This window comes from Cyprinodon variegatus, unplaced genomic scaffold (assembly GCF_000732505.1).
Source record: "Cyprinodon variegatus isolate N-32 unplaced genomic scaffold, C_variegatus-1.0 Scaffold73, whole genome shotgun sequence".
NCBI lineage: Eukaryota > Metazoa > Chordata > Actinopteri > Cyprinodontiformes > Cyprinodontidae > Cyprinodon > Cyprinodon variegatus.
Window position 1 is genome coordinate 768,460 of NW_015150526.1, and position 24,607 is coordinate 793,066.

Consider the following 24,607-nt stretch of genomic DNA (forward strand, 5'->3'; position numbering starts at 1 on the left):
GCAGTCAGAGGATAAACAGATGCACCATATCCTGATGACGGCAGCATCTCTTCAACCTCAGAGACGTGATGAAACTTGCCAGCTTCAATCCTATGAATTTAGAGTTTTTGTTTTTCAAACAAAAGTGGAGGTCATGTTTATATTATTTTAGGTTTGACACCTTGAGGAATAATTATGAAAACTAATCACATCAAAGACATGAATGGTTGCTATAACAGTACATTTAAATTATTTAATTAAAGGCAAGAGTTTAGGAAAAATAAATAAGCTGACATGACAAAGGCGTCAAACATTAAAGAGCAAACATCAATAGCTCTTTCTCAGTATTACATTTCATTTCAGCATGATGTTGTGTAACTTCTAAATGAGTTACAACCAACGTATATGGTGGATGTACACAATTCACAAAAAAGTACTCCTGCAAGTTTGGATTAAAAGAAGGAATATAAAAAGCAAGGCTTTTAAAAAATCTGCACATACATACCTGATTAACCTCCACTTTGGTAACCTGTGAGAGATGCAAAGTCTGGATTTTTTTTTAATTTACTGTCTGAAACCATTTACTGACAGTGATGTTCAGAGAAAGAGAGATGGCTTTGGCTGCTGCAGGCCTCTGCATGTTTTTATACCCTGCTTTGTACTCTGAGCTTAAATATATCTAGACAGTGGAATCTGGAAGAAAGAGCCGCACAGAGAGCTGCTGAAACTCTACTATGTTTAATTATGTTTAAAGCACAGTTCTTGGTTTATAAATAAAATATGGTGTATTTTACACACCAAATTATTAAAGAGTTATGTCAAAATGGAGAGTAAACAATATAATGTAATGTTTATACACCATCTTAAACTTATCTAAACCTCTCTACAGTACATGAAAGAATTACCAGCAGGGGTAAGAAGTGAGTTTACTGAACATTAGCTGTAAACATCTCCCCATTTTAACATGATCCTTCTGGTTATTTAATTCCATTTTAAGCATTTGTGTCCTTACTATGAACACAAAAACCTGAATAAATACATAAGTAATAAAGTCTGCAATAAAAAAGTCAAATTATCTATCCATAGAGTATATAAAATTATTAAGGCAGGACAAAGTGCTTAACAAAGCACTCCAAATACATAAAAAGCAAAGCGAATAAGAATCTAGCTTGTTTTATAAACATAAAGAAAATGATAAATAAACTTGGTAAGCTTTCCATGACTGCACCCAAAGTGGCCTGATCTTAACAGCTTTTGCTAAAACTTGGCTGACCTAAATAAAAATGAAATTTGTGCAAAATACAAGTAATTTAGCTGTTTTCCATTGAAAAATCCTCATATAAACCAGCAGAAAAAAATATATGAGAAGCTAAATGCTTCTTTAGCTCAGAAAATAGATTACATCTGCCATATTTTTTTGTTTGAAACAAAGACATAATCCAATGAAAGGGAAATCAACTCCCTGAAGTTTCCCTCAAATAACCAGAACTACATTATCTTTACAGTTATTATCCCAAACTGTTTCAACCTCATCTACAAGCTAATAATCGAGAATCTTAACAAAAGCTTTATGAGGTTTATTGGAAATGAATAAAGCGGGATTACTATTCTCAGTACATTTGTAAGGAAAATCCCATCAAAGGGGTTTGTAATTAGAACGTCTGTCCCACATATGCCATAATCAGAAAATGTCTCACATTAAATTAAAACTTTCCTGGCTTTTGAACATCTGCTGCATGAGATTGCAGCACTCTGCATGTGAATTAATTAAAAGTGCTTGAACACAAAGACAAGTGATGGGAGGTGAAGGAAAGGAGGTGCACTGAAATGTAGCCAGCTGTGCGGCTCCAGATCAAAACATGCGCTGAAAGATACAGCACACCTCAGGGAGAGGCTGCTGCTGCTGGGGGTATAGGCGCATATCCAAAACTCAATTAAAAATTTGTTTCAAATGTTGTTGGATAAATACAGCATATGTCAACAAGGATAAGGGTTATAGACAAATTGTTTCTGCTTCCATTGAAACAGTTCCAGTGATCTCAAGCATCCAGTACTGGAAGACGAAGATGGTTGCTGACAACGCTGCAAGAAGGATATGGATGGAAACAGTTTAAAATACTTACATTTGTAATTTTAAGTTTAAGTGGGATTGATGTAAAGGTACACAGTACCATCACCTACCACAAAACAGTCTTAAATGGGAGGCAACCAGACTTTTTCTCTGTTTTTTTATGAAGACCAAATAATTTAGAAAGGCAGTACTATCACTATGAAGTTTTACCCATCAGTGCATTGGGGCACGGCCCCTTGTCCCCCTGACCTATATACAGTTTACAGCTTATGGAGAAATTGTGGATAAAAAATTGTGTCAAAAGAAACCCGTTGCTTTGACACAAAGCACTTCCTGTAGGTGTTTCAGAGGAGTGAGAAACAGCAGAGTTGAATTATTAATTAAGATAGTGGACAGATTTTAAGATGGCTTAAAATGAGAAAATACATAAAGTAGAATGAATAAATGAATGATTTAATACCGAACTTGGGCTTCTCCTATAAATACTGATACAATACAGTCCTATTTGCAGAGGTCAAGCTTTATCCATGGACTCCATGTAATGAATAAATCACTTCTCTATGTCTGCTTGTTATGTAGTGCACTGGTGAAGGATGTGAAATTGTGCGTTTTTATTTTATTTTTTTCTCTGCAAGGGTTTTAAAAAAAAAGAGAGCGGAGGTCTAGTGGTTAGGGCATAGAGCGTGGAATCCTGAGGTTGTGAGTTCAAAACCCACTGCCACTCTGGGTCTCTGAGCAAGATCCTTAACCCCCGATTGTTCCCCTGGAGCCCCACAATGGCAGCCCACCGCTCCTCAAGGGGATGGGTTAAATGCTGAGGTAAAATTCTCCAATGTGAGATCAATAAAGTTCAATTGTTATTAAATCCAAACACTATTTTTGTTTCTCTTTCTTAGCAGAAGGTGGGAACGAGGGGAGCTGTTTCAAGAAACAACTGCAGCAAAAGAAAAAATAATCTTCAAACTAAAGCCCATATAACATCCAAAATGGGTGTTATTAAAATTTGGCTACAATTAAGATTTGCATTAATTTGCATTCACATAACTTTGACAATCGAAATTGCAAGTTTTTTATTTTGTATTTGTATCATAATTTAACCAGGAAGTCCCATTGAGATGCAGAAACTCTTTTACAAGAGAAACCTGGCCAATTATTTTAAAATTCCTGTTGCTAAGCTGTTTTTATATTCATCAATCATGCAATCATGCTTATATCTAACAAAATGCTTATTTCAAATTTTAAATACTGCTATAATTACAATAGAACTTGCTTGTTCCTTTTGATTTCTCGATAAATAGATCTGTATTTGTATAGTCTCAAAGTATATATGAGTGTACAAGGATTTATTCTTTTGCACTTGAAGCAGAGGAAGAAAGATGATCAGCACATTTTTCAGATTTCTATTTGTAAATCAGATTTCCTTCAAATACTATCTCCTTCACTTCACATCACATCTTACAAAATGGGCAAAAATTATTATTTTACATGTTATATTATATAACATCTATAATATTTCTATATATTATAAAACCATGACTTTAACTTCAGAATGTAGCTTTTTTGCAATCAAATCAGATCAGCACTGTTGCAACACACAGTATATGTTTCCTTAATAATACTAATTAACACTTTTATATAAAAAAATGTTTTATTAGTGTTTTGACTGTAGATGAGAGCAATTTTACACACTACTTTCTTGAAGTCATTTCCTTAAGGAAAATGAAAATCTGCTAAACCTAAATAGGTTCAAATTTTGTAGTTTATTTTTACTGTTAATTTATGTTTTGTTTTGTTTTTTTTATCTCCAAGTTGTCCCTGGATTTAATGTCAGAAATCTAGTTACCATAGTTTAGTTAGTAATTCAAATATTTGGAAAATTTGGTCAAAGATGCCAAATTTACAGATTGTATATTTGCCTAAATCTGTCACACTGATGCCTTACCTTCATACAGCCAGTCAGCGAGCCCATTAAAGATGACCCCCTCTTTACCAGTCGAGACAAGGCGGATCGATCGACTATCCACCGTCGACCTGTAGTAGATGTTGTTTTCAAAAATGAAGATCTGGATAAAAGAGAAACAAAACATTGACAGTTTTTTTCTGTAAGCTAATAAAAGTGGTTTTGTTATCAACAGCATTGAAACATTTAAGAGGCACTTCTGCCCTCTTACCCTCTTCAAAAAATTTCAGAGCCACAAATTCTTCTTTCTCTAATAAAAAGCCTTTTGTTATAATATACACAAAAAAAACTGTAGGACTCCTAGATGTTGAAAAAAGAGTAATGAGAAACCCAGCAATTAAAGTATGTCCTTATAATGAGATTTACCAAGCTACTTTTTCTTGCAACAATTTAATCCATTCACAGAAACCTTTTTTTATTTCCTGTCATTGTTATGTAACAACCACTTACTGTTGCAATTGATGAATTGAATTTGATGCTTGAAAACCTTGTAATTTCTGTAGGTGTGCAAACCTGAAATGTCTGGTTCCCTGCAGCAATTCAATCAAATGATGAAAAAATTCTTTTGAATTTTGATGACAGACTGTGCTGCAGTCACAGTCAATGTTGGATAACAAAATTAGAAAGCAGGTTAAAGAACTATTGGTCTGGCAGAATTAGAACACAATTTTCAAGTAGGTGTAACTGGTAAAAATGCAGTCCAATAACATTAGTTTCAATTTCCAGTGATGTTGTCTATCATAACCTTGACGGCTTTTAAAGGCCACCTAATATGCACCAACTGCATAAATACATCAAGTTAGATGGGGAAAACTAGCCTTTTCTATTTCTATTTAAATGCAGCCAGTATTAGAGATCCTGTCACTTTGATCAGAGAGCAAGAACTGTGAAGGCCTTAACAGCCTCATGCTGCAGACCACTGTGCCTGAAAAAAACATCTAACCCTAATTTCATTGCATTTTTCATGCCCCTAGCAGTTTCTGTCCTTAAATTGAAACTTTGTGCAAGGACCAGACTGGCTTTACATCACTATATAGAGTAAATCTTAATCCAAACAGAAGCGTTGTCTCCTCCCCTGCTGAATGTCCTGCTCAACAGAAATTTACCAAAAGTGAAAGATGTAGCAAAGACCTGAATTGTTAATCAAGACTCATTTGTCTTTATACAGATGTCATTGCTTTGTCTTTTATAATAAAACAAACTTTCAGATGGTTTGGGTAAATTTAAGGCACACTGTTGCAAGATGAGTACATTATTCCTCAGTCAATCTTTTTGAGTATTTTTTTTTAACATTGCCATTTCAGTAAAGATAAGAGTGTGATCGATTTGTGTATGATGTACAAATTAGGAAGGGATTGGTTATGAACTGAATATGCCCAGTTAAATCTAACAAACAAGAGAAATATAAAAAAATACAAAAGCATAATTATATGGAAGGATGTCTGCCTGATGATAAAAAATAGGATGCAGTAACAACAATACAGTGCAGTGTCTATGCTGCTCTGGAGTGAAGAACATTGAAGCGTAACTGTAATTAGGATCAGCAAATATTTGGATTATTATTATTTCTACACTACTACTACTACTACTACTACTACTACTACTACTACTACTACTACTAATAATAATAATAATAATAATAATAACCATAATAATAATAAAATTATTATGACTTTGAGAGATGGTAATTGTCTTTAAGGGACATTATGGATGCTAATCAAATGCTTATATGTCAACTCTATTGTAATAATATTATATTACCATGTCTGCACTCCCACATATGAAGTCCACTCTCTATTTCAAAACAAAAAAGCTAAGAAAAAGTATATCCTCTAATATTACAGATTTATTTATTGATGTTAGAGCTTGGTCTGTTTTTCAGTGTAGTCCTGTTTCTCTGACTGTGACTAACTATATATGCTCTCTTTCATCCTCTGACATGGGAGCTGGCTTGGAGCTCGTCTGCCCGGCTGTGTGTTTCCTGGATAGGGCCGCCGGTGGAGCTGGTTGGCAGTTACCTGTTTGTATAATTGCTTCTTTTATTACGACTGCTTCTGTCTTTTGTTATATACAGCAAACTGACAAATTTGTTTCACTAGGTCAAAGATATATATATACCCCCAAAACAGATTTGGATATCATCTGCAAAAACCTGATTGGTGCAATTCTAATCAATATAGGAGTTGGTAAAAATAGAGAGACTGGTGGGTTGCTAGTGTTGCAAAACAACTTCAGTACATGACTCATTACATACAGCAGACTCAAAGCTCAGAATATCAACTTACACTCCAAATGATCGTAAGGGAATTAAATCCTTGGACTGACAACCCCAAAAATCCCAAATTACACCTATCTCAACAGGTGTTTTTCTCTCTTGTTTTTCACTCCCACTTCTGTTTGTACTTTTAAGAATTTAAAGGAAGGCGTTAAACAAGTTTAGGGGCAGAGAAATTAAAGAAGCTACAGATCAGAAATACATGTAGAGCTTCTGACTGATGTTTGTACATCTTGGATTAACAGGGTGAAATGTCCAGTCCTCATGAAACTCCTTTTGATTTCTTGTTTTTTGTAAAATCCACATTGCTTTGTCAGGATGACCTCTTTTTTCAGGTGTTGACCCAGCCTTGCTGATTGCAGTGTCACGGTAGAGTAATAGCTAGTCATTTAAAGAGGGCACTGCAGGATCCATCTCACTGTACGTATGATGCCTCACTGCACGCTGCACACACCTTGGTTTTATATGCGGATGATGAATTGTTCCAGTTCTGATAAACTTAATGGGAAATCATTACATTCACAAACTGTGATGGGGGGAAAGAAAACATGTCCAGGTCAGACGGATAGGAAAAATGAGAGCTCATCTTTGTTTTTCAGCACATCCTCTGAGGCTCATTAAATCAAGAGCAGAGCTACAATACAGCTAAGGCTCTGTGAAAAAAACAATCAGGTGTACCATTACCGTATGTAAATGAACCTACCGTCTTCCCCAGCAGACAGAGTCTCATCCAACTCAAAATGGTAATGTTTTTTCAAAGAAATGCATCGGTAATCTTAGCAGTTATCCAATAAGAGCAATTATGACAGAACAGAAAGGTTTAAATTAGGGCTGAGGAAACACAGGAGTAATAAACTAAAAAGATAAAGAAAAACTAATTAAGACAAGAGTAGAAAAAGGAATCCAAGGAATAAGAATGATAAAATAAAACATTGTTGGTGCTTGAATTTATTGCACCTTTTAAATTTTATTCAAGGGGAAAAAAGTTTTTTTTTCTCTTGCTCCATTTTCTCTTGTTGTGTTTGGACTAAATGCATCTTATGTAATATAAAATATCAAGCTCTTTTTCAAATGCATGTTATTTCAAGGCTGATGTAGAGCTGAGCTAATGTAATGAATATATTAATAGACTAAAAGTGAGTCACAGAGGCCTTGTTATAAAAATAAAAAAGATCATTTGATTCTTTTTCTTGTGGTTTTTATCCCCAATAGATTCGCTTAATTGCCTTTAAATGACACAAATACCTAAGTCACAGTAGTTTTAACTCCAGAGATGCAGTTTGTGGTGTAAAAGGATAAAATAATAAATGATAAGCTATGAATACATTTTGTACTATGGTCTCGAGAGACGTGTTTTGAGATCTGAAATCTCCGTCAACATCGGAGTCCTCGCAGATGTCTTCATGGGGCACATTTCTCCTCTTAAGAAGGTGTTCTTAAGAGCAGAATATAAGCAATCCACTAGATTAGGACTAACAATTTAAGAAAAAATTTCAGTTGCATTGATACCCCGTCATCTGGCTGAAAATGTCATAAACTAAAGAAAGACATGACAGACAGACGGATGGAATGTTTTTGCAGAGGATGGTGAGCAAGAGTTTGATTCTCTAGAATTAAACTTGAGACTGAAAGATTATTTCACACCTTGTAGGTGAATAAAAATAAAAATAAAATTTTTATCTCTATTGTCAAACATTAATAAACTCACAGATTACCACCCTTCCTCTCCAAATATATATACTCTGTGCTGGATTATTAAATAGGAATAGAAAAAACATTGTCCTTAAAATGAATACTTATGCAGTACACTTGCAATGGTTGCAAACACATTGCAGTATAAGCTAAAAGACTGGCATACTCTGTTTGAGTTAGACAGTCTGCTTGGGCAGAGATGCCATCTGCCTCTGCTCCTCTGACCGGCTCATGAACTATATAAAACTAACACTGAATGACAGTGGTGAAGGTCAAAACAAACAGTTTCAATTTTTATAGCTCATAATCTTTTGTTATAAAACACATAAATCCTTCATCCCAGAAGCTGTTAGACATTATAACCATCACTGCTCTCAACAAACTCAGAATGTGTTACATCCCCGCTGTTATCTGCTGGGCTTCCCCAATGAAGGTCAATAGGGAATATTTCTATTCTATTCTATTCTATTCTATTCTATTCTATTCTATTCTATTCTATTCTATTCTATTCTATTCTATTCTATTCTATAAAGGCTCTCCACAAGAATGCCACCAATCAGCATGTCTAACAATAACAGGGTGGCGTGCTTACCAGCTGTTGGCCTTGGGGTCCCCATCCAGCATACTGTAGAACAGCGTCATGCACCTCTGGGGGATTTAAAGGCCAAGTCTCCCTATGGAGAGAGCAGTTTATAGTGAACTTATCACATCTGCAATGCACATTACTTTCATTTGTCCCCCTTTCTATACCTCATCAATCACCCAAAATCATGTTTCCAAACACAAGCAAACTGTTCAGATGGATTTAGGGTCAATGTGCTCCGCCACATTAAACTGAACTGAAAGCCATTTCCTTAAGGTAGCAACGGGAGCAGTTAAATATGGCTGACGTCAGTGAACTGACGAGAAAAGGTCAGACTGAGGGCAGAGATCTGTGAGGGGAAGAAGAGGTGGAGAGAGACATAATGCAGGAGGCTCTTACTGTGTCACGAGGCTGTAAATGATGTACTTGGCCAAATAGGAGTATTGATAGATCTGTTGAAACAGAAAGAATCAGTTCAAATGAGGCAAAAGCTCAAAATTAGATTATTGTAATGCAATGCAATAATGCATTGTAATGCATTATTACTGTTGTTTTACCCGTTTTACATCAAAGGCAAACATCACGTGTTTCATGTCTGGAGACAACTGGTATCTAGCAGCTTTTGATCGGTCCTGAAAAAATGTAAAAAATAAATCATTCATTATACAACAACTGCATTTAGGTAAATGTTTTTTTTTTTTAACTTACTTTCAGAGCTCTTGGAATAATGAAAACTTTCTTGTGTATGTATTGTTATGTAAATAACTTATTACAGATTTTTGGATTTCAGGAAATAGATTATCTTCTTTTTATCTAGAACTGTTAGAAGGATTTTTTCTGCATGAGTACACTCTGCAGGATTTTACACCCAAATCTTTGACTGAAGCTGGCTTTGTCTGGGACTCATTAAAAACATGAGGATCAGGAGCCCTGATATTTGATGGCCTCCTTCAGATTGAATATCAGGGACAGGATGGGCAACCTCAATACTGAGAGATGATTTTTTTTAAATGATCCATACTCGCTGAAATACTTCACACTATGTCGGATTATAACCACAAACATTATTGTATTTCAATGCGACTTATGTAATAGATCCACCATATGAAGTGGAAAATAATAGAGTGAAATGAAAACAATCTATAGTTGGTGTCAATACACTGTAAAATCTCCATTTGCTGCAGTTATAGCGACATGACTTTACTAGCTTTGTAGATCTATAGAAAGAAGATCATTTCAGTCTCCGCTGCTGTCTGAAGACTTATGCATGGATTAAACAATGTTTGACGAGTTGTTTGGTTTGAGATACTGTTTAAAACTTAACTCTGCTTTTAACTTCTCCACGACTTCCTCTATTAGCTGTCTTCTGTGTTCATGGTCCTCATTATGTTTTTGAGGTCTTTGAAAAAAAAAATAAGCCCTGAAAAAAACAACTTAAAAACCATGAAAAGCCACTTCCATCAGCACTAATTTATTAATGTTGAAGGAATTAATTTATATTAATCTATTAGGAAAAAGTCCTAAATAATATATAGAGAGGTTTGTGGTTCTTCCATGGGTAAATGGCATAAAATGCAAAGGGGTATGATTGCTTGTAAAAAGCACTTTAGCGTGAGCTTAAGAAGAGGTCAACAATGGCCAAGCATTGAGAAAAACTTGACAGATGGAAAATATGCTTCTTGTGTAATTTAGCACTTAATCCTTCATCTCTTTCTTTCATTATCCTCCTTCTCTAGGTCTGACATACTGCTCACCATAAAACATTGAGTGGCTTTTTTCAGTATGGGGCACGAATTATAACACCCAAACTGACCCTCTGCTGGTATTTTTGTCTGTTCTTTGCTTAATGTGCCAGAGTTAAAAAATCTTAACTCTGAACTTTCACAGTATATTATGGGTTACCCATTTTTTATCAATGTAATCACATCACAATTTTAAGTGCTGGTTAAAAAATAAATAATGAAATATATAACAAAAAAAAAATAAATAAACAAGTTGTTGAATAAAACAATGCACACTGTGTAATGTCTTATTTGACCAACTGCACCTCAAACAACTCACCCACCTTGGCTGCTGCTGTCCAGAGGGCCTGTTGGGCCTCGATTGTAAGACAGCCTTGCTTCTGTCAGTGTGCCCCAGGGCAGCTATGGCTACAATGTGTCATACCACTGTTAGTGTGTGAATGTGTGTCTAAATGGGTGAATGTATGGATTTAGTGAGAAGTGCTTCGGCGGCTTTGGACTTGTCAAATCCCTCTTTAAGTACAGGTCATTTACCATTTCGCAAAACATGCATATTCCAACTGTGTAAGTAAGTCATACTCACAAACAGCTGGTTTGACACAATGATCTCCTCTTTCTGTGTTTCCGCATTAAACCTGAGAACATTACCATTTCTTGATCGAAACAGCAGTTCTTTGTCTGTAAATTACACATATGACAATACAGTTAGGGAGTTCGATTCTGAACAATCTAAAGACATAAAAAGCTTAAACTGCATTAAACAAGACTTCATTGTTTTTTTTCGATAGTCTGGCTTAAATTTAAAGGGAAAACTGTACTTAAAAGAGCTATAATTGCTTAGTTAACAGGTAATACTTAGTTCTTATATTGATTCTTAGAACATAAGTTAATTTCATTGTTGAACATTAAACAAATATACTTAAAGTAATAAAGAGTCAGTAAATACAGCAGTTCAGGGCTCAATCCATACTATCATAGTAAAATAAAGGCAAGGTGATACTTCCCTGTCCCTTTGACAATGGCTGGCAAACTATTAAAATGCTGTTTTACAGGACTGTTTTCTATGTATTAATACAGACTCTGGATAGTAGAAAAAAAATGTAGACATTTAGAATATTTATGCATGATAAACTTAAATGTTATATATTTAGATAAATCCTGATAAGTCAGTATTTCAAACAATTGGGTTGTAGAAAAAAATAAGGCTGAATCAAAATGGTAGTTTTATTAAAGCCAAAATCATTTTGATGTGAAACTTAGAAACATTCTAAGGTTAGAAACAATCTCTTTCTACATCTGACACATTTTTCTTTGTGTGGAAAGCTTCCTTTGTGCAAAGAAAAAAGGGCAAATGCTGACATTTTATCTTCAAATCATGAATCTATTGACCTAAACACTGTTTGATAATGCAGAGCAAGAAGTGAGCTAAATGAGAGATGAACTGTTCAACACAAAAACAATCCTACAAAAATTGCAGTCAAGGGTTGCTTAAAAAAGAATCTAAATCAAAAGACAAAAACAGAGACAGCAAGGTCCAATTTTCTGATGCCTTTGATGTTTAAAAAACAAAAAACAGCTAATTCTGAAGGAAACCTAGATATTTCTGTTCAGTAAACTATATCCACATGTTAAACTACCTTTCAAAGCATAAAAACAGGGAAACAAAACATAAAATTACATATTTTTGTTCGTTATTTGGAACAATTTAGTTATTTCAGTCTAACATTTTCCTAATATTTTTGTAATAAAATAGATTTGAAACCACTGAGGGGTTTGAATCTTTTTATGTATTCTGTTACATCTCAGCAGACAGACAGCAGCCCCTCTTTGTTTTAGAGATCAATGTGAAGGTTGAATCTTTGTTTTTGGATCTGGGACTGTGAGAAACTCAGAGGTGAGTAAAAGACTTCAGAGGCCAAATGTGATCAGAGAGAAACAGGGATCAATTACGCTCTGCTGTGAATGAAGTTCAAAAAAATATTGATGAGAGTCACTGGAGTGAGAGGCTGTCCTGTCGGGTTTCTTATCAGAAGGTCATTAGCAACAAATGGATGCTGATTGCTTTAACTTAAATGACAAGTGCAATGTCACACAATTGATTGCAGGAGTTTCGTCAGGTGCTGAAGGCGCTTTCATCACAGTTACAAATAAAGGGTGCAGACAAGTGAGAATGTAAGTAATTATATGCTAATAAGGTGTTAATGTAAGTAATCAGAGGATAATTGGAAGAACATGGACAGATGGTTCTGTCACATGCCAAGTCTCAGCTCCAATCAGATGTGCACATGCAAGCTGATTTAAACCAGAAAGCATCTATATGGGCCTTAGAAAGTAATAAAACCAATAAATTGTTAGTCTCTCAAAATAAAGCAAACATCAACATTGAAAATATATATTAAAAAAAGTCTTTAATAGAAACGCATAATGTAGTAGTGCAGTTAACTCAGTTGAAAACAAAGAAAAGTTTTGACATCTTTGGTTGCAATCCCTGTGACATAAAGGAGAGCTGTAGCTAGAGCTTCAAATCAAAAAAAGGTTTTCTAAACATTTTTTTTCCTTTTCAGCTGCTTTATTTAAAGAAATGTTTAACTGGAAAACATAATTAATCTCTGATGATTTAATGAAGTTTTACTGTTAAGGTGATTTGGACTGAAAAGGCTGCATAGATTTAGAGAAGTTTAGCTGCTCAACAGAAACATCCGATGAGAATAAAACATAAAACAACAAAGATCACTAATATTACTTAGGAAGAAAACAAGAAAAAAAAAAACAATTATTGAAAAGTCTATCAAAATGTACAGGTACATTAACCAGGCTTTAAAATACATTTTATGTGATAATTAAAAAAATTTTAACAGCATGTTGTAGCTTTTCTCATTATATGTTGTTTTCACTATGTTTATTCCAAAATTAGTCTTGGCTTATTGTGCTTTACACTAGACTAATGATAATAGGTGATAGTTTATTTATGCAACATTCAATTACATTGGAGATATTATATTATAGTATTTAAAATATATATTTACATAAAAACAAGAAGAAGTTGTGTACATGGACAGATAAATCAATACAAATATAAAGCCAAATAAAGAACTATAGGCCTTTTGATTTGAAAGCTGTGTTGTTCTTGTAAGTATATAAAGATATTGTTATCATTTTTTAAATTTTACCCACAATGCAATACTAATATTTTGCCATTACTTTCAAAAAGATTTGTTGTTGTTAGCATCTTAAACAAATGCATTGGTGTTCCTATAAGAAAAAAAGCTGATATACTAGTTTTTTTAATCGTGTTTAACATTTTTTACAGTCTTTTTTCCATATGCTGGTTGCAGTGAAAAGTGGAAGAATATCTTCAGAGAGCTTGAGTTGATAAACAGTTTGGCTGAAAAATGTTTTCATTAAAAAAGGCTTTCAAAGTGTGGTACAAGCACAACATTATAATTAGTGATAATTATTCACCAGGTGAATACATACATGTTAAACATTAATCAGGAACAACAACCTAAGATATACTCAGTACGTCTTTGTTGCTATTCCTTGGGGATTATATGAAAGGAAAAAATAAATAAATAAATAAACCACAATAAATAAACTCCACAATCCTAGGTTTATACTAAACCTAGGATTGTGGAGTTGGTTTGTGACGTTTTACTCAAACTTTTGTTTGAGTAAAACCTCACATCAATTTTTCAAATTGAAAATATTTGGAACAATTTTCCCAGCGAACATCAGGGGGCGCTAAGTTTGCTGGTCTAGCAGGGTTAAGCTCCATTGCCAGCTTCCATCTCTGTTTTTACTTCAGAGGAGACAGCTAGAAATATATATTGAGGTACATCTTTTGCATCTGTTATAATGAAGTAGTTAAAACTCGCCAATACAGCTGAAATTATTCTGCATCTATTTGCTTTCTAAGAGCAAACATAGTTATGTGGCTCCAAGAAAACAGTTTTGTGTTCTTAGGATTTTGTTGAAAAACTATAAAGAGCAAAAGGATAAAGACAAAAGGTTCCTTTCTACTTTACTTTTGGCACATAAACAGGCCTGAAAACAAAGCAAATTTGGCTATTATCCGTTCTTGATTTAGCTCCAGCAGAACTGAACTGTTACAGCTCTCGGTGTCTAAGCTCTCATCTTTGTTTTACCACTTAGAGACATAACATACAATTAAAATAAATATTTAAATTCACTTCAATTAAAAATATTTTCCTCAACCCGAAGCAATTTACTTCTGGACATGCCATTAGAGAAAATTTCACTTGGCTTAAGAGCTTAAAATGGATCCACAAAATGAGTTGAACTGATTCTGATTTCTTCTTTATGAATTATTGAAAAAAAAAAAAAAAAAACTTTTTTAGCTTGTACTAACTAAAATGTCTCTAAATGTACATTCTTATCAATGTAGGCTGCACAAAAATGTTCAGGAAGCTTTACCTGCAGAAAAAGATGTGCCAGACTTTAATAGCAGTGGTACATTGTGAGTCAAGAAGAAAAATGTCAAGCTGTCTGAGTATGGGTTGTGTTTTGACAAAGAAGTCAGATTTTAAATGTCAAAGCTAAACTGGTAACGCACCACTAAGCCATTTAGCGTCTGGGTCATGAATTCGGAGGTCCGCTCCAAAGACGTCGTCCAAGGTTACTTTCTTCTTAAGAGCGAGGCTGTCATCTTCACCTGTCAAACACATCAGTTAGATAATAAAGCGTGGATAAATTAAATATTTTAAAATAATTTCCACAGTGACAACAAGATGTTCAGATTAACCTAATAAAATACAAATTACATTTATTGTCCTATAAAATTTGACTAAACTTCAGCTTCTGTGAGTGATAGTTAACATTCATTACTCTTTAAAAATTCTGATGCTTACTTGCACAAAGATTACTATGCCTTAACAGAGTCAAGGAAGGCAAAAGTTAAGGCCTTGTAAGTCATATATTCACAAAATTGGCATTAATTAGACATAGCTGTACAACCAGGTTAGATTCTAAGCCACCACTCCTAGATGCTGCTCCTTTTTCTCTCCTTTTTTAAAACATACTGCTTCTCAGGGTGAGGCTATTGGAACATTTTAGGCAAGATAACAAGAAGAAAGTTGTAAATCCCAACAAATCTGGTTTATCAGTATAATTTGCTGCATGCCAAGATGGGCTGAAAGGACAACCAGAGAGGAAGTAGCCATTAGTTTAAAGGTATAGAGGATGATCTTTTATTTCGAGGTGGATTATCTAAATAAATGGGCCTCCCAATTGTCATTCTGTTGATATGTTTAGGTAAGGTTGTCCTACGTCCTCGTCCCCAGTTAGCTATCTTTTTTGTCTGCGCATGCGTACTTTCAGGCATACATCTGTGGTGAGCCACAGTTTCAGACAGTGATTGTAGCTCAGCTTTTTCCCCGCGGCTCTTTAAAAATGGTCGAGGGTCATAAGAGTGTCTACGAAGCGTATGGAATGAAAAGAAATCCCCATAAGAGGCAGAAACTCAGAGAGCCTAGAATGCTTGGCGCGGAGATCTCTCCTCGCCAAGCATTTTGAGATTTTCTGTCACAGCGGCCCGCTGTAGCCATAGGCTGTAACGACCCGACTAGCGGCAACTAATAACAAAGCTAACACAGGCACTGCGTGGTGGAGGAGGGGTTACGGGACCAACAGGGAGCAAAAAGTAGTGAACATCTGTCCAAACGGTCCACTATATAGACCCCGCTGTATATAGTGACTGAGGCATTGTAGGGGGAGTGTTGGCCTAGTGGTTAGGGTGATACGTAAACATATCACCTATTATTGCACTTGGAATCCAGAGGTTCTGAGTTCAAGCCCCACTCCCACAGACTGCCTCTCTGGACTGCCTTCCCTGAGCAAAGAACATTAACCCCAAAACTGCTCCCAGGGTCCCGCACAATGGAAGCCCACTGCTCCCCAAGGGGATCGGTTAAATGCATAGAGTTCATTTCATTGCTCTGTACTTGTGACAGTGTCCTGCTCCTCAGATGGAAACAGACTGGGATCCTAGAGAGGACTCAAATGGAGACAGACCAGTAACAGAGGAAGTGTGGCAATTATGTACATATTAGACCTAAGGCAACTGAGAAATGATGATGGGTGTGACCAACAGAGGCAGCAGAGGGATGCCTCAAGCTCCTGGCTCATGTGCTCGGATTGGCTATTAGTTTGGGGATGAAAACCTGAACTGAGAGCAGCCTTAACCCCCAAAGCAGTACAAAACTACTTCCAGACCCAGGAGATAAATCATAGAGACACATGCTTAGTCAGGCACAGAGTGAAAAAAAAGTTGATTATGGTGAAAATGGTGATAAAAAAATGAAGAAGAGAACTGGGAGGCTGGTTACTAGCTTTGATGCAGGCACACACTGCACAGGCTAGAAAATCCTTACATATGAAGGCCACTAGAAGTTAATCTAGGGAGTGCGAGAGTTTGGTTGATTCCAGGATGGCAGGAAAATGTTGTAATGTGGACCCAGTGAATGAGCCGGGCCCTAATGGAAGCACGAACATAAACCTGGTTTGTAGGTCCATTGCCAGAATCCAGTTCAGACTGCTGAGCCTCCAGGACTTGATCCTTAATTTCCCACAATAACACTCCCACAATGAAGGTAGGTTGAATGATGGTTAAGACATTCCTGGTTCCTGTTCACTGCAGTATTGCCCAGATAGGGCATTTGGTTTGGTGTTTTTAGAGCCTAAGCGGTAAGAGATGACCAAGTTGAAACAGGAAAAGAAAAGAGACCAATGTAATTATATTAGTGCTGTCAAAATTATCGCGTTATTAACGCGTTAACGCGAGGCCATTTTAACGGCGATAATTTTTTTAACGTGAGATTAACGCTATGTGGTTTTATGGTACAATTTTCCAAGTACATCCCGCTGCAGCCTGCGAGAAGGCGGGGCTATTTTCCCCCAGTGTATGCATTTCTCATAGGCTTCGAGAGCGGAGCTCCTCAAGGGAAAAAGACGCTCATACACTGGGTAACGCTAGTGCCTTTTCTTTAAGCCCCACCACCAACAAACAAGTTGAGTGTCTGGTAACTAGTAGCAACCTGAAATACGCTGAGAAAACAGATTACTGAGGTGAAATGGAATCTGCTACGGCACTCTTGCTGTCTGTGTACGCCACAGGTCAGTATCGCGTGTGTGTGTGTGTGTGTGTGTGTGTGTGGGTGGGTGTGTCTGTGTGTGTGTGGGTGTGTGTGTATTCTCATTTTTGTTAAGAGTCTGAAAAGTAACTTTCTAGAGCATAGACTACCTCCATCTAGTGATGTCGGTCTATTGATTTTGATGTATTGATTGAAAATTGTTCATTATTATCTTGGTTAATTAACATCTAATGTTAACTGTACTGCATTTTATAGCAGTAGGGTAAAATGCTTGTCTTTGTTCAAAAGACTGTATTAACTGTAAAGACTGTCTTTTACATCAGCCTGTTTTCAGGGCCTTTTTTTTGGCTACATATTTGTTATTTTTTGGTACATGCCTCCCCATCTTCTTGCCATATGTTTCTATGGCATAAATCAGTATCTGTGACCTGTTCTCATTTAAAAAAAAGAACATTGACACAAACCTAACCTGTATGTATTTTTTTGTATGTCATCGAGAGTATTTAAATGATTTTCAATCAGGAAAAAAATGTGCGATTAAAATGCGATTAATCGCAAGTTAACTTAGGCATTGATGCGATTAATCGCGATTAAAAAAATTTAATCGATTGACAGCACTAAATTATATAGGTTCCAGATGTTTTGCTTCTAGGAGATAGGTCAGATTGTTGTGGTCAGTCCGCACAATAACAAGATGTTCAGCTACCTCCAACCAGTGGCGCCACTCTTCAAAAGCCATTTTAATGTCTACGAGGTCTCTATTGACCACATGATAGTTTTGTCCTGCTTGAGACAAATGGTGGGAAAAGAAGGCACGTGGATGCACGTTTATCATCGTCAGTGAAAATGTGCGAAAAGCTTGCAACCACCCCTAAGTCAAAGGTTTAAACTACAAGGAAAACTGTTTCTCTGGATCTGGTTGAATCAGAATCAGTGAATTGGGAGCCCTTTCCTTGAGCTCCAAAAAAGCCCTTTTGGCTTCAGGTGAAATAAAAGGTAATTCGGAGGAGGTAAGGCAAGTGATGGGTAGAGCAGTTTGACTGTAGTTTATAATGAATCTGTGGTAGAGGTTACCCAATCCTAAAAACATAGTTGCTTGCAAGTTTAGGGAGTAGGCCAATCGAGTATGGCTTGAATCTTCTCTGGATCTGCCTGCTCTCCAGAATGTGTCCCAAAAAGGCGTTGCATAAAACTCACACTTTGTGGCTTTGTCAAAGTGTTGGTTCTCTAGAAGTTGTTGGAAAACTTGACACATGTGGATCTTATGTTTAGAAAAGGTCCTAAAAAATCAAAAAGTCATCAAGGTATACAAACTGATTTAAAAAAAAGCTCTAAGGATGTCATTCACAAGGGATTGGAAAACTGCAGGTGCATTTGTGAGACTGAAATGCATTGCCAGATATACGAAATGACCTAGGGGGGTCTTGAATGCTGTCTTCCATCTTTCTCCTTCTCTTATTCTGACCAGGTGGTAAGCATTTCAGAGATCTGACTTGGTTAAGAAATGTGAGCCATGAAGTGGTTCAAAGGCTGCTGAGTAGGAAGTGGATATTCCTTTTTCACAGTATTCTGGTTAAGGCCCTGTAATCATTGCAAGGTCTTAGTGATCCCTCCTTTAACCTGACAAAGAAAAAATCTGCTCCAGCATGAGAGGTAAAGGTGTGGATAATTTCAGCAGCTAGTGACTCGTTTATGTACTTCTCGATACTCAGGTTTGGACAGGTTATACAACCTACTGGAGGGGAGAGAAGCTCCAAGAAGCAACTCAATAGTACAGTCATATGTGCAGTGAGGTGGGAGAGAGAGAGAGAGAGAGAGAGAGTCTTACACTTAGTGAAAACCGGATGAAGGTCCTGATACTCAGGAGGAACCAGGAAGAGGTATACTCCCATTTCCTGTTCTTGACAATTTAAGACATTGCGGACTGAAGACAGTTTGACAGACAGTGGTTTATAGTTTTGCCTTAAAATTTATGAAAATAATTCATTTATATAGTTATTGAGTCAGATAAATATTGGGTAGTGTTTGGTTTAATGAAAGGTTTTATCTGTCCTTGTGCAAATCGGTTTGGCTAACATTTAAGCACAAAATCTGTGCAGTGTGGGGACTATAAATCTGATATTTGCATTAACGGTACTCCTCCTGGACTACTCGAAAATGTAATTAGCACAATCCATAGTCAAACCCTGCCAGCCTTATTTCAAGACACTTGCAGGACCCAGTCCAGGTACACCGGGTCCTTGGAGGATGCAACCACTACAATCGGTAACAGCCATTTTTTAGCAGAAGGTTGGCAGTGCGATGGTAACCAAAAAAGTCAAAACAAGATCTGGAGCTGACAGATGACAAAAGAGGAGCCAGGCCATAAGTAAGGGAGCAAGCCGGTCTGAAATCTCTGAGTGTTTTCTTTTGCATTTATATTTAAGAAACAACAGCTACATTGAGGACTGACGGCCTGGTATTATTTTGCAAATGGATAATACAATTTTATTTTTTTACAGACCTCAAGTTGTTTTTGACCAATAAATGTTTGAAGCTATGTTGAATATCGTCATTATAAACATTTTATGAGCTAAAAATCTGAGCAATTGTATCCCTTTGCAAGGCAGTGTAGAAGTGAGGCAAATGTCTAAAGGGAAATTGGATCTGACATCCGCCTGGAGCTTTTACCACATTATCATACCCATTAAAACAGCCATGAATAGTATTACACTTTAAAAGCCTTTTTTATCCAATGAAACAATGACTTGTCTCTGTGTAAAAAAAGAGCACAGAATAAAAAAAGACTCCATGTCCTCTGTAAAATGTTCCCTACTGCAAGAGGGTCATCAAATTAAAACAGCTGTCTGAACTGCAGGAGGGAAAATGCAGCAGTCAAGACAATCACAGGAGGTTAGTTTGCAGGCTGCAGTGCTGAAAGTAAAGTCAGCCGTGGGAACAGGAAAACTGTATGCTGTGTTAAACCGGTAAACATGTGTCTTAAATGCACAACTTGTTTGTCCCCATGGTTAAGGGGCTGTTAAGAGGATTTAAAAAAAACCTCAAAAGATTTGTTTTATCTATTAGCAATACACTAAACATGCATCAGAATACCAACCCTTACTTTTCACAAAACATTTATGCAGCATATTTTCTTAGAACTTCTCTATACAACACTTTTCTGAAAGTTTCACGATTTTTACATCTTTAGCAACTGTTTTTCAGCTTACCCAAATCATTTAATTCAAAATATTTTAAGTATTTACTTCAATTCATTGTATTTTTTTTGCGTTGTGAACGTAGCATAAACCTGGTTGCAGCGTTCAGTATAAGTAACTTTTGTGACAGCGTGAGTCCAATATAAAACACAAGAACACAAAACACATGTAAATAAACATTCCTGTGAGTGGAAATAACAACTGTTTAGAAAATTTAAGAAAAGCTGGTAACTAAATGTGCATTATGGAAGTGCTTCAGGCCACTGGGGCAATACATTGATCATCAACTCATATAGGAGCAGACCATACAAAATACTACAAATTGAAATTATTGAACCAGACCCTATATAAACAAGAAACCTGTCTTTTTCAAGGTCCTGAAAATATGCATCTATGATTTCTATTCGGTAAGAGGGTGCCTTAAAATGGAATAGATACATTATTTTGATATATAAAAAATATAATGGAAACTAGGATTAAAAAGTCCACACTAAAGCATTGAAAGGAGTCGCTCAGTAGCTTTCTGTGAAGTTTGTTGAATTTTTTTTTCATAAAGAGGGGAAGACGATAAACCATGCATGTCCCATATTGTTATTTTTTTGTTTTTTGAGGCTCAAAGAGATCTCTATATTACTTTATCTGTTTTCTGTAAACCCAAGCTCCTTTCATAGGTAAAGTACCCTCTATATTGAAATGTTTTATTGATTGTTTATATCTAGGTATGCAGTGCTTACCATACATATGCTGTGTCAAACTTTTTGCAGCCCAAGGCAACTTTTGTCAGAGGACCCTCCTCCAAGCCTGTCCTAATGTCTCAGTAGGCCCTGAGTGTGACAGATTCTATGGAGCTGCAACAGTGTTCATTCTGCAATACCAAGGACCAGACAGTAGCACAGCTTTATATTTGGCTGTGTTCAGTCCTCTGGCCTTCACAGATAAAAAAAAATTTCCAGGCTGGTTTTACAGCGAGTAAAAAGTATTCATATTGTCATAGGACATTAATTTGTTTTAGTAATGCACAATTCAGTCTAAGTGGATGGCAATCAGGCAAAGAATGTTTACAACAATTTTACTCGTATATCTTTTTTCAAAAATAGCTAAAGTATGAAGGCACACCGAGTTTCAATCATTGGGATAAAAGCTTCCCAAACATTAGATTAACATTCTTTATATTTATATATTTCTTCCACAATAAATGTGCTGCTCATGAAGCCGTTCGTTCCTGTTTTGAAGAAACCATTTTCATTAGTCCTGCCGAAATTGTAATAAATAATTTACAGAACAGTCCATTGGTTGTACTCAGCACTAAGTGAAGAATTTACTATAAAATACTTTGTGTTGAGAAAAACACATTAACTTACCTATTTCAAATAAAATATAGAAACTAATCATTTTTTTCCTTTGTATTATTAATATGCGTGTTTTAATTTATGTAAAACTGAATCCTGGAAGCTACCATGGAAGGCTCATACTGTTCCCATCACAACCAGTCTTTAAGAGTCTTTAATCACAAGTACAGTTCAGGTAAAAGTCTCTCTGCCCTCTGTTCCTCATAATGACAGCGGAGATACTTGTCAGAGTTAAACCACCTAATATAATGCAGGGTTAATAGATAATCATTCATAACCAACAATTGACCTATTCTGTAAGTATTCAGTTTTAATTTTCAGCCTTGGCTAATCCACTTCTTCCTGTACCTACTGTATATGCAAAGATGCACCAGGCTACACCTCTGTGGAGGATGGCAGCGCTGAGCCCTTTCTGAGGTGCTCAGTTTAAATCTTCTTTTTTCCTTTTTTTCCTTCTTATTCAGGTTGTGATGGAGCATGTAGCAAAAATATGTAATACAATAAAAATTAAGACGAATGGTTGTAAATGATATAGAAAATAATGATTGTGCATGCAATTTAGCTGCTCTTATTTACAATCTTTAAAGATCAGTCCCTTTGTACTTACAGAGCATTAATGTATTTGCAGCGTGTTTTCACCTCTTGCCCAAAACAGATTTAAATCTTTTATTGCAGTTGCACATGTTGGTTTTAGATCTCCCTTATGACCATACTGTACTTAATTCCAGACAAAACATGATAAATTTACAACCACTCGTTCATTGAAGATTTTAACTGAGTTTAAGCAGTCGACATGGCAAAATACTAGCACCAATTGCTATAAACTGACTAAATTGAACTTATAATTAGAACTTGTCTTTTGTCACATTTTTAACCAAGGAATATGTAAAGTTAAGGGAAAGTAATTATCTCAAAAGGAACTTTAATAATCTTAAAATAAATTATCAACAGCTATAATAGCTGGTGTTTGAAATAAAATATGACTTGTAAAAGGACTGTTTTTTCCACAAATTTAATAGAACTACAGAAAATATACTATTTACAAATATACATAAATATTTATAACTAAAGGTTTGCTTTTTTGTCTATATAATTAAATATGAAAAGTAATAAAACATGTAAACTTTTTAGGCATTATTTTTATGAAGCACCTTTCAGGTTTAGCATTATTGATATTTTTTTTCCTAAATTTATTACATTATCTCCAAAATAAAGCCTTTTATTTTCTTCAAGCAAGTCAGTTCATATTTACCTGCATTACTGTTAATTGCTTGCATATTTATGTATTTTTACATTAAAACACATGCAATTAGTAAACCTATCATCCAAATATCAGTTGTAGATTTATGGTAATGAAGAATAATATCCTGAGTTGAAAGTTTGGCCACATTCTGCAGTGTTAGGAAAATCTGGGCAACTATAAATACAAATCCCATCTTACACAACCTGGTCTGAGGAAATAGAGCATCAACAACATGAAGATATGTTTTGCTTCCATACTTTTTCTTTTTGCCCACTTTCTTTTTCTGTGAAAAGATGAAAAGACTCTGCTTCCTAGTGCGATAAAATGGTGCAGTTAAAAGATGTCAAATAATCATGACTGGTAGAAGAAAGAGGGGATTTTCTACAAGTTGCAAAAAGCATAATTTGATGTGGAATTGAAGCAGCAGGAAAAAGCCTCCAAAAAACTTGAAAAACATGTGAATGTCATGGAAAAACACACTCTTTGAATGTATCACCATGTGGTCATGGCGCCCTTCAGAATATTGTTTTTTTGTGTGATACATACTAGGCGTCAGCAAGATAACGGAGGTGACAATCAGAGAGCATATGATCAGGATGACCAGGAGGGCGATCGCTATTCCCTTCCAGTTCCTCTGAGGAGGCGCACTGCCCACGAGGTCCTAAAAACGATAAACATACAATGTGTTACAAACAGATACAGTGTTAAAAAAAAAAAAAAAAATTTTAATTTTCCAAAACTTCACTCTTCTTCCCACTTAAGCATTTCAGCTGGATTTTTTGACCTAATCAAACAAAAACATTTTGAATTAAAAGCTTTTTCTTTTTTTTTTTCTTCTCTTTTTTAAATAGAATGATTTTGTGGCCTTTTAGAAAATTGGATGATTGTTTTTATAGAAGACCATCTGCAGCTGCACTGGACTGTATTAAATTAGACAAAAACGGAGCTCATGAAGCTTAACCATTTAGTTTCATTTTAAATTGAAATGCTCTAATATATGAAAAAACATATCTTTTAAACCTTGTCTATCTTACTTTAAGGGCCTTCTGACTATCATAATCATTGAAACTGGAATGCCATAGCAACAGATGTTTGTTGTGCATCAAAATACAATTTCAGTCATCTATTTTAAATAAGCTCTGCTGGGCCTCCAGACTGTGTTTTGAACCCATCTTCGATAAGAGCTTTACTTCAACAAGAAGTAGCTTTTCAAGCCTCTTTTCAGTCACAACACAATTTTGAATCCAAAGTAAAGAACCTCCATCTAAACATCTAGACCAGCACCATTGCATCACAGAGACCATGTTAATAAGATATCACCATCAGCAGCCCTTTCATGCATAGTGATCACTACAGTGTAGAGGCTTTTAAAAGTATTTTTTTTTTCTATATACATGACTTCAATTT

General features: G+C 35.7%; 1 protein-coding gene across 5 annotated transcripts in view; it reads right to left on the reverse strand.

Moving 5' to 3' along the window:
• The window catches only part of LOC107083385 (dipeptidyl aminopeptidase-like protein 6), a 134,656-nt gene that overhangs the window by 14,134 nt on the left and 95,915 nt on the right, over positions 1-24,607 (reverse strand). For all 5 annotated transcript variants that reach the window (XM_015372584.1, XM_015372582.1, XM_015372583.1 and 2 more), the window contains exons 2-8: positions 23,747-23,861; positions 14,876-14,974; positions 10,886-10,980; positions 9,118-9,192; positions 8,960-9,012; positions 8,570-8,651; positions 3,993-4,113 (exon numbers count right to left, since the gene is read on the reverse strand). In XM_015372584.1, coding sequence (XP_015228070.1) covers positions 3,993-4,113; positions 8,570-8,651; positions 8,960-9,012; positions 9,118-9,192; positions 10,886-10,980; positions 14,876-14,974; positions 23,747-23,861 — 640 coding nt within the window. The remainder of the gene's footprint in view (positions 1-3,992; positions 4,114-8,569; positions 8,652-8,959; positions 9,013-9,117; positions 9,193-10,885; positions 10,981-14,875; positions 14,975-23,746; positions 23,862-24,607) is intronic.